The sequence below is a fragment of the Chrysoperla carnea genome, chromosome 5 (assembly GCF_905475395.1).
Source record: "Chrysoperla carnea chromosome 5, inChrCarn1.1, whole genome shotgun sequence".
In the NCBI taxonomy this organism is placed as follows: domain Eukaryota; kingdom Metazoa; phylum Arthropoda; class Insecta; order Neuroptera; family Chrysopidae; genus Chrysoperla; species Chrysoperla carnea.
In genome coordinates, this window is record NC_058341.1 from 7,034,075 (window position 1) to 7,044,961 (window position 10,887).

General features: G+C 29.2%; 2 protein-coding genes and 1 non-coding gene across 3 annotated transcripts; all 3 read right to left on the reverse strand.

The window, feature by feature from the left end:
• Positions 1 to 2,234: 2,234 nt before the first annotated feature.
• On the reverse strand, positions 2,235 to 5,485 carry LOC123301780 (eukaryotic translation initiation factor 5A). The gene is made up of 3 exons (XM_044884679.1): positions 5,258 to 5,485; positions 3,143 to 3,382; positions 2,235 to 2,389 (listed from the first exon to the last, which is right to left on the reverse strand). The coding sequence occupies exons 1-3, from the start codon at positions 5,426 to 5,428 to the stop codon at positions 2,318 to 2,320; spliced, it is 483 nt and encodes a 160-aa protein (XP_044740614.1). The 5' UTR covers positions 5,429 to 5,485; the 3' UTR covers positions 2,235 to 2,317.
• Positions 3,463 to 3,596, reverse strand: LOC123301915. The gene has a single exon (XR_006535471.1). It is a non-coding gene; the product is annotated as a small nucleolar RNA SNORA3/SNORA45 family (small nucleolar RNA).
• A 1,168-nt stretch (positions 5,486 to 6,653) lies between the features above and the next one.
• LOC123300391 (synaptic vesicle membrane protein VAT-1 homolog) lies at positions 6,654 to 9,602 on the reverse strand. Its single transcript, XM_044882961.1, has 4 exons — positions 9,499 to 9,602; positions 7,631 to 8,054; positions 7,032 to 7,289; positions 6,654 to 6,970 (listed from the first exon to the last, which is right to left on the reverse strand). Exons 1-4 carry the CDS (start codon positions 9,559 to 9,561, stop codon positions 6,654 to 6,656), a joined length of 1,062 nt encoding a protein of 353 aa, XP_044738896.1. The 5' UTR covers positions 9,562 to 9,602.
• Between the last annotated feature and the right edge of the window lie 1,285 nt (positions 9,603 to 10,887).

Sequence of the window (10,887 nt, forward strand, 5' to 3'; positions counted from 1 at the left end):
GGTCAAATCCATATATGGTCAAAATTTTGACAGCTTTCTAATCTTAGGAACCCTGTTTTTAACTCTAATCCAAATTTGAGATTATATTCTTTTTTTTTTATAAATAAATGAAAAATCTAAAAATATTCACAGAGTATTTTTATTTATTTCAAAAAATCATTTCAAATAAAAAAAAGTTACAATTATACAATAAAGATTTTTTTTTTTAATTAGAAAATGAAACAAAAAATTAAAATAGAAAACTTAAGATTATTTATTTTTATCGTAGCTTCCTTTTATTCATTTTTATTTTTTAATTATAATAATTAAAAAAATATTAAAAAATGTACTTTACTTATTTCGAGCGAATTTCAATTAAAAAAAAACAAAAATATTTCGCCCAAAATAACTATTGAGAAAATTAAGAAATCGAGTTAAACAATTTGTTTTTTTGTTAGTATAGACCCTATTTATTTTAAAAACATTCAAATTTTACGTCAATATTTGAGAAGTTAACTTTATTTAGATGCGGTCCACACTCAGATTTGGAACAAATCAATGATTTTTAGGTACAATAAAACTCATTTTTCTTTCAAGGTCACGCAATTTTTATAACTTATTTGTGTGGAAAATTTACTCTACTCACAGTTTAATGCAAGTTTTATTAATATAAAAAACCATGAATTTCTCCAAAAAATAATATATTTTGGACCAAGCCTAGTTGGCCCGACAGGTGTACAGAAAAAAATCGTACAAAGCGGTTGCGTCAAGAATTTAATACCAGTTAGAGATCGTCCTTTCTAACGTTTTTTACCAAAATTCTATCTCGTAACTTCCATTCCGAGTGAAGATAGAAACCAAGAACATATGAACGTAAAACTAGAGTGGAGAGGGTAGCAGGAAAAAAAGAGGAATATCTCGTCTAGTCCCCTTGGTCGTGGCGCACTTTGCACTGCGAACCAGACTGTCTTTTGTTTTCACGTCACTTGGACAGCATGATGAACAGTACAAATTACGCAACGGCCGAGGAAACTAGACTCCCCTAGATAGGCACCTTAAATTCATCTACGGGCGCTTATAGCTCGGCATAGGTTTCATCTTAATTTTATATGTTCTTGATAGAAACACTTAAATTTGAATTAATTTTGGGGAAACTTTTTAACATAGATGAATCAGGTGCATTTTTATTAAAATATATATCGTCCATCGCTACATAAACCTCCTTGCTTCACGATTCAGTCATGTCAAAAAGCCTCTCCGAAATTCTATCTCCCTCATCTTAAATCTTATCGAAAAACGGAAGATAGGCTATTCTTGACTGATATTTAAAACCTCAACGAATTCATCTCGTACAGATTTATGACGTACGTCTGCCGGACCACCATTAGTGAAAAAATAGGAAAAAAAAATAAGGCAAAATAGAAAAAAAAAATGAAAAATCACGTTTGGAACGCAGTCAATATAAAATTGTAATATATTTTTTATTTTCAACATGTAAAAACATTCATTCAGCAATTGGGGAAACTCAATAAATCTACAAGGGGTTTACACATTGAAGAACAAAGCTTAAACGTCCATCATCGCTCGCCACACCATTTTAATTTTACTTCTTCCACTGTGTGCCAGTTTTTTTATTATTATTTTTAAATCGGAAAGATGTTTACAAATACTTTAAATGCGCATTAACATTTGCGCTTGGCGTACATGTATTCAACTTTCGTCTTACAAAATATTGTAGCAAAAATTGATAAATGAAAAGAAAATAAAAAATTAAAATACTTTAGGTCAAGACTGGCGCCCAAAAAATATAAAAAGTTTGTTTTTAACAAAAAGGAAAAAAGATTAGTACAAAGGTTTTTTTTTTTGAAATGCTTTTTTTTTTTCGATTTTTTAAATTTTGTGGTGCGCAGCAGCATTCCCAAATTATTTTTTTTATTTAAATATTATTATAATTCATAAACAGGCATTATTAAATATATATAAGAGATGTTTTTTTTTTGTGATCAGTCAATGGAAACTTGTTTTTTTATTAATAATTATTATTTTTAAATAATTCACTTCAACAGCAGTTATTAAATTATGTTTTTTCCGTATTTTCCTCTACTTTAAAAAATAATAGAGTAGGTTATTTTTCACAATTCTTATTAATTATATAATATTCATCCCCCCATATATATATAATTATTAATTAATAAACCCCTCCCACCCCCCCAGGTTCCCAGTGAAAAAAATTAACCCCAACATAGACGTCTCCAATTTCCACACGCCACACCACTCTCCACACTCTCCCCTACTCCTCCTCCTCAACATCGTTGCCCCCCAACAGTACAATCGTTGATTATTTCTCCAAAGCGGTGTTGTTTTTAATAGCAATTACGACCTCTTCACCACAGGATTTTAATACAGTGCACTGAAATTAAAACAAAAAAAACAAAATTGTTAGCAAAAATTTTGGAAGTGATGTGTGGGTGGAAGTCTAAGTTTAGATTATTAAACAGCCATTTTTTAGATTATTAAGTTCGGCAAACATTAACGTTTAATGCTCCATAGAGATAACTCTTTTTCGTAAGAAAGAGACGGCAACAAAACACAAAGAGATTCCAAACCAAATATCTGCCAAAAATAAGATGTCCGTAGTGTTTCTTTTGCACCGGATATTGGAGCGAGAGCAAAGAGCGTATTTGATCTTTGATATTAAAAGTATGACGCATTTTTTTAGTATTTTGTTCGTGCAATGGACTTCGGTGCAAAACGAACAATAGCAACGCTATAATTTCTGCCATTTTTTTGAAATTTTTTGTTAAATCTCTCCCCTGAGTTGATTTCTCTCATTTTGTGTAGTTTCCATGGCTTATAACTTCTTCGTTTAACTTCTTTAATTTAACTTTCAATTTTTGTTATGGTATCCAAGTCAACTTCAGTCGATATCAGTCATCTATCCAAATTTCCAGTTAAAGCTTGATCCTAAATCTAAATAAATTGTGTCCAATTTTGGTGCCTATTAAAGTTATTTAAATAAAACTAAAGCAGGGCATAAAAAGGACCTCGTTTAATCTTCGAGTTACCTGTAGCACTAATAAATCATTGAAAATAATATTTACTAGTGACTCTAGGCTCGATTGAACTTATTATCTAAATTCAATGATTGTGATATGAAACTTACCAAGAGTTCTTTACCAGCATCAAAGTCACTACGAAGTTGTGTACCAAGTTCACCATCTGGAATTTTAAGATCTTCACGTAATTCACCATTGTCAGACATTAAAGATAAGTAACCATCATCAGAGATATCTGTTAATTGGTAATCTTCACGTTTAACATGTGGTACATCCATATTGTGAGTAGATGGACAAATATCTTCATATTTTTTACCAGTAAATATATCGATACCAATCATATGAACCTTGAAACAACAACAACAAATATTATTAGATTTTTCGAAAACGATTCATTATTTTTTTCGAAGTGATTTAGTACAGGTGAAAATGTTATCATTTTGGTACCTAATTTACACTAAAAATTAGTTAAATTAGGGCATAAAATGATTCTTTACTCTTCGAGTTACCTGTAGCACTAAAAAATAATTGAAATTATTAATTAGTGACTCTAGGCTCGATTTTAATTTTTAATCTTAGCGAAATTGAAAGAGATTAATTTCTACAAAACTAAGAACGATAAACATAAGAATGAAGCCTCTTCCTATCGAAATTTTCGAATTGATTAGTAATTCAAGCGATAATTTGCATACAAAATGGATCCCCCCACTAATGAGTAACGAAATTTAGCACTAGATTTATTAAAAATCGTGTTGGCATTCGTACTCAATTTATTGATAAACTTTGGGTTTGTTCAATAACGCAAAGTGGTTTCTGTAAACACCGTGTAAATGATCGAATAACTTATCGTTATCGATCGAATAGCTTTAACTAAAATCAATTAGATATTTCAATTTTTGTCAAAAATTTACCGGCAAGACAATTCGGATACTATCGTGTATCTAACGCTAAAGCTATCTTTATTCTTCACATAGCCATCTTAAATTTATCGAAAAGGTTATTCGGATACTATCATGAGCCTCACCTGACATCAGAAGGCTTTTAACCGGCACCCTCTTTGTAGAAAGTATCAATGAGAAGGAAAAATAAGCTTGTGTATCGTTCAAAGATGTAGTGTGAAAGTTTTTGGGAAATACTAAGGATCCTGACAACAAAACCATTGTTCAACTAGCAGCGTACGAAGTTCAAGGATGCAAGATAAGCCTGAAGGTACATTTTCTGAAAACCTGGGAGATTACATTGAAAAACAAGGGGAGTGGTTTCACCAGGATATCCGCGATATCGAGAGACGGTACCAAGGAAGATGGGATGTCATTATGCTTTCAGGCTACTGTATAATTTTTAATAAACGAGTGCTTTAACCAATTTTTTGTTTTTGAATTTGCAAAAAAACTTTACGATAGAAAAAAATGGCTATCATTTCTGAAATCAGCGCATTCTAAAACATATAATTTAGTAAAAATATCTCATGCAGCTGACAACAAATTTTTTTTTGCAAACCTGTGGAATCTGAAGTAAATAATAGTAGCTTTTAATAAATAGAACGTTTATAAAAACTTAGAACGTTAGGTAAAGAAAACGAAACATTTTTAACGTAAATTACGAATCCGTTGTCAAAACTTGAATAATTAATGGTTTTCCCTTGCGATTGCGCTCGGGAAATCATTCATCAGAGATTGATTCACTGATCTACAGGTTGATCATGCTTTAAAGTTCCGTGCTAGCTCGGAGTTAACATGGATTTGTAGGTTTACCAATACTTAAATGTCCCTTTTACTGTCAACCAATTTGGAATAATATTAAATATAAACATAGTGATAAATGTTTACATAAAATTCCCGAATCCCATTAGTAAAAACCCGATTATCCGACAAACGTTTTGCAGGTCATTGCCGAACCATCGAATTTGTCGGATTATAGATTATTTGTGGACAAATTGAATGTTTTTGAAAATAAATTAAATAAAAGTTTTTATTACTTTTTTGGTAAACAATAGAACCTCCTCCTACATGAGTCGGGTAATTATAAAATTTAATAAAAAGAGTCAATATGGTGTGATTGCAACATACAACTAGGTCACACGAAAATATTGACCTTTTATATTTGAACCTTCTCAGGTTGAAAAAAAAAAATTGCATGATTCAATCACGTGACATACATTTTTTCCCCGTAAATTAATTAAAATTATCGATTATTTTATTAAAAAAGAACAATTTTTTTACCTTAGCGTGACCATGCTTTCCAGTTTTTGAGGTAGACATTTCAACAATTTTGCATGGTCGTGATTTGAGCATAACAAAACCATTTTTACGTAAAGCAGAACATTGCATAGGATAAGTGGCTGATGCACCAGAATCTCCGGTTTCAAAATGTGTGTCTTCGATATCTGCCATTTTTATTTATTTTTATTTGGAGTAGATTTGGCCGGCGTAATCTAATTAATAAAAATAACCAAATTAATTTATTTAGGATTCAAGAAAACACTTGGAAAATAAACTAAGCCTAATTAAAATTTGTGAAAAGTTTACAAATCAAAATCAATACTTTTTTATTACGTTGGAAGTTCAATAATTTTCTTGTTTCCACAGTGAGGTAACCGAAATAGGTATAATAAATTAAACCATTTTCGATGCATAATCTTGGAAATTTACTCTTCGAGTTTTCTTTTAGCACTTTAGATACAAACTAAAAAAATTGTACTAAGTGACTCTAAGCTCGATATTTAATGAATTTCAACGAAAAATTACATGAAAAAAACGCGTACACGCGGCATTTTAATACATGTGGACACACAAAAATTGAATCGCATTGCGGTCAATTACCACACAAAGCATGTGGGGGTCAAGGACAGCTCAAATAAATATTTGAACAAAAATATCCATAAAAAAATATAATTTTATTCAATTTTACAAAATACAATTGGAAATTTTATGAAAATTTATGGCAATATGGCGCGAACGTGGTCTGGTTAGAAATAAATGGGGTACATTGTCAAACAACATACCGGGGATTAGAAAAAAAATTTTTTTTTTAATTACTTGAAATAATTTATAAATAATACACAAATTTTAACACAAATATTAAAAAAATATTTATATAAATAAACTCTTCACAAATTTTTGTAATAAACAACCACTAATATACTTACAAACTATTTAAAAGACGTTAAATAAAATTAATACTCACATGTGTCCAAGATGGGAACCTTGTTCAGAAGATCGAACAGCGCGTGCGTTAATACCCTTCCAGGAAGTTTAGTTTATTCTTGTTCCGTCAACTTTTCGCTAAATCAACATTGCGCGCTTATTTCAAATTTTATTGCAATATATCTACTTTTAACGTTTTTTTAAACGATCAACAAATTAAATAACTATTAATGATATTGACAAAATTAATTGAACAAAAATTAATTAATAACAAATTACAATTACATATAAATATACTTTTTTATGGCAAATAAATTAAGAAAATATCAAAAATTAAATCGCAACGACGCAGCATTATTTTTTTTTGATATTTTCTTTTTTAAGATTTTTATAATATCAATAAGTCATAACAAGTGAATTGAATTTATTATAATTTATTTATTATAAAATACATTATTTTGTTTTTCTAAGCCTACTTTATTTTAAGGATTATTTTTCCAATATTTTTACGACTTTCCATACGTTTGGTTGCTTCAATGAAATCATCTATTTCCCATTCTGAATCAATACGTGGTTTTAATTGTTTATTTATGAATAACTCACAAATTACCGCGTATACTTCGCGAATTTTCTCTGGACTTGTATTAGCCAAGGTTCCTAAATGAAATCCAGATATTGAACGATTGTGGATCATTAATTCTTGGATTGAAATATCCCGTTGATTCCAACGAAGTTTTAGTAAACCAAATAGTGAAAGTTTATTTTCACTTCGGACGATGTTATTTGCACCTAAAAATATTTTATTTTTTAAATCTTATTGGGAAAATATTTCGGATTTTATGCATTTTACCAATAGCGACTGTACGCCCTAGAGGTTTTAGTATGGAACGAATTTTAACAAATTCCTCTCCGATTGCTTCATTTTCTAAAATTAAATCAATGCCATCTGGTGCAAGTTTTTGGATTTGTTCAATATATTTAGAATTTGATAAGGCGGCAGTTACTCCATTTGCTATTATTTCATGGTGTTTCGAATCAGATGCTGTACCGAAGATTATTGTATTTGGAATATTTTTAGCTAATTGTGTAGCTGCCCAACCTACACCACCTGTTATTTAACAAAAAAACACTTTTCAGTTCAAATTACGGTTCAAATTGTCGCTTTGTTACTTTAGACGCCATGCCGAATTTGGAAGCCTATCGAGGTCCAAGGACTTATACATATAATACAGTGAAAAATGTTACAAAAATCGATTAATTAAGAAAAAAGCTCACTTTTTGTCAAAATTTAGTGGTCAAACATCAAGATAATCTCCTTGTCGGATTTAGAATCATTTCGAAAATGTGCGAACAGCTTCAATAAAAATATTGTTTCTCCAACTATGAATTTGTGGCTTGGCGCCTAGAGTATTAAATTATTAGATAGGTTTAAGCCACATTTCAACTTACCAGCGCTGGCTTTGATAAGTACTTTTTCCGATTTTTTTAAATTTCCTAAATCATATAAACATATATAAGCTGTTACGTAATTTACAAATAATGCGACACCATGTTTTAAACTAATCGCTTCTGGTAAGGGATAACATTGATTTCTGGAACAAATTATCTGTTCACGAAACAATCCACCCAAATAATTATAGCAAACAACACGATCGCCAATTTTTAATTCTGGTAGATTTGGATTATCCGTACTTTGTGGTCCTAATGCTGACACAACGCCAGCACATTCAATGCCTAAAATGAATGGTGGCTTTTTCTCACCACCTAAGAGGCCAATACGTGTAATTATATCACAGAAATTTAATCCACAATAGAAGACATCAACTTTAACTTCGTCTAAATTTTCTGGCTCGTTTATTGGCAAATTTTCAATCTGTAATAAATTTAACAATTTTCGAAATTTCTTTGAAAAATAATGCAGAAACGTTAAAAATGGCCGGAAATTTGAAAAGTATGACCCAAAATTAGTGGAATTACATACTTGGTTTATTAAAATAGGATAAAATTTGGGTGTGATAGAGCAAAATCAAATTTTTTGGATTTCAATGACGTCATAGAGTATAAAAAATCAATTTTTTGGATATCTTGGGCAAATTTTGTTCGATTTGAATGAAATTTTTTTTGAAACATACTAATTTTGGGTCATATTTTCCATTTTTTGTGTTAGTAAGTCGCTTATACCACTCTTTGGGCCAAATGTGGAAACCATGATAGCTAAATTTTGAAAAATAATGCAGTTACGTTAAATTTGACCAAAAATTTGAAAAATAAGACCTAAAATTAGTCGGATTACGTACTTTGATTATTCAAATAGGGTAAAATTTGGCTGTGATAGAGCAAAATTAAATTTTTTGGATTTTAATGACGTCATAGAGTATACAAAATCAAATTTTTGGATATCTTGGCCAAATTTTATTCGATTTGAATGAAATTTTTTTTGAAACATACTAATTTTGGGTCGTATTTTCCATTTTTTGTGTTAGTAAGTCGTTTATACTACTCCTTGGGCCAATTGTGGAAAACATGATAGTTAAATTTTGAAAAATAATCCAGTTACGTTAAATTTGACCAAAAATTTGAAAAATACGACCCAAAATTAGTCGGATTACATACTTTGATTATTCAAATAGGATAAAATTTGGCTGTGATAGAGCAAAATTAAATTTTTTGGATTTTAATGACGTCATAGAGTATAAAAAATCAAATTTTTGGATATCTTGGCCAAATTTTGTTCGATTTGAATGAAATTTTTTTTGAAACATACTAATTTTGGGTCGTATTTTCCATTTTTCGTGTTAGTAAGTCGCTTATACTACTCCTTGGGCCAAATGTGGAAACCATGATAGTTAAATTTTGAAAAACATTGCAGTAACGTTAAATTTGATTGATCCAAGAATATAGATGGCTCGAGGGTTCATAGCGGAATCCTCTCTACGTAAACGTAAGTCCAACTCACACTTAATCGTTTTTTTCTTTTATTGCAATGAATGTCTGCATGTTTTACAATAAAATAGCAACAAGGGACTAATTTTAAACATATATATTTTTAGAGACATGTTTGAAATAAAATTCAAAATAAATAGCATTTTATAACTACCTAGAGATTTGGTAGATAAAATAATATATAAAAAACTTTCAATATAAAAAACATTATGTACATAAACCGTATTGTTTTAGGAAACTTGTTATTAATAGCTTTATCAAATAATAATCGAATATGGATAAGTTATGATAGTATACTTAGTAACAAGTGCTTAAATCAGTTATTACCCGATAATAATTTTTTATCTAAAATAAATATACTTCTAAATAATTACCTTAATATTACTATGATTACCAAATGATTGAAGTACAACACTTTTAACTGTTCTAACTTCCATGTTTTTAAAATAATAAATAAATAAATAAAAATAGTTTTCTCGTAAACAGGCTTTTTATTTTATATACAAAATATATTTAAAATTATTCTGAATATTTAATATTTAAATAAAGTTATCAAACTTATATAAGATCTGTTCATATATATATAAATGATTTTTATATAACTTTATTTAAGAAAAAAAACTTATCTAAGCATAAAATTATTTTTGTTTTATTCTGAAAAAAACTACATACTACTAGACGAGTGTTGTAGACTTTTATATTATAGGCTTTATTAGACGAAATGATTGGATGTTCATGTTGATACTGTTTGTTGACTCGAATACTAAAAGATATTCTTGCATTCTTCTAATGAATGTTGGTGTTAAATTTATAACTTGGTAGAAATGCTTTCAGAAGAGAAGTTGTAATGTATGTACAATAAAGGAACAAATAGAATTTTTTCGATTTACTCGATTATTTAAGAGGAATGCCACAACCGTAGATTCCTCTAGTCTTTCTAAGTGATTTGTTTTCAATCACTTTTAATTGATTGAAAACAAAAGACAGCCTGATGCGCAGTACAAAGTACGCAACGACCGAGGACTAGACCTGGCCCAGAAAAGTGCCTTTTTTCCTGCTACCCTGTCCACTCGAGTTTTATGTCCTCAATATATATTTTCCTGGCCCCTAACACTTAAACCTATATTTCTTCTGCTCTCTCCTTTAAAGTAACCTGTCAATCCCCCACCTTGAGAGAAAAACTCTATTACATGGAAACTGGACAGTTCAAACTTTATAAAACAAAACTAGTTCGACCCTTGAAGACTTTCACCTGTGATTAAAACAGGCTAGAGAAATAATATTTAAGTGATAATTTACTTTCTTTTAATTTATAGGCAATTTTATTACAGATATGACATACAAATTACATAACGAACAAAATTAAATTTTAAAATTATTTATTTAGAAGTTTATGACCTAAGTTTGTTAAGGAAACCGAATATGGTTATATATTTCAAGATCATTTGCTTTAAAAAAATAATATTTTCTTAATCAAAGATTTAATAAATCTATATTGATTAATTCAGGTCATCAGGATTACAAAAACAAAAAAAGAATAATTTGATATTTGATGAATATATTATATTGGAAGTATTGCAAAGATATGTATATTAAAATTGATAAAATAATTTGAGATGATAATGAAGAGTTTTTATTTTATTTTATTTTTTTTGAAAAATTTGAGTCATATTAGAATATCATTTTTTAAAAGACACTTAATATTTGGACTAACATCTATGTATCTTTTTCTATTTAAAGGTAGTTTTGTATATGTTAAAGTG

Excerpts from the sequence above, each read along its gene's own strand:
- LOC123300391 (XM_044882961.1), bottom strand. The coding sequence starts at position 9,561 with ATGGAAGTTAGAACAGTTAAAAGTGTTGTACTTCAATCATTTGGTAAT. Across the intron at positions 7,290-7,630 it reads ACTTATCAAAGCCAGCGCTG|GTGGTGTAGGTTGGGCAGCT; the intron begins GTAAGTTGAAAT and ends GTTAAATAACAG. Across the intron at positions 6,971-7,031 it reads AGGGCGTACAGTCGCTATTG|GTGCAAATAACATCGTCCGA; the intron begins GTAAAATGCATA and ends AAATATTTTTAG.
- LOC123301780 (XM_044884679.1), bottom strand. The coding sequence starts at position 5,428 with ATGGCAGATATCGAAGACACACATTTTGAAACCGGAGATTCTGGTGCA. Across the intron at positions 3,383-5,257 it reads GAAAGCATGGTCACGCTAAG|GTTCATATGATTGGTATCGA; the intron begins GTAAAAAAATTG and ends TGTTGTTTCAAG. Across the intron at positions 2,390-3,142 it reads ATGCTGGTAAAGAACTCTTG|TGCACTGTATTAAAATCCTG; the intron begins GTAAGTTTCATA and ends TTTTAATTTCAG.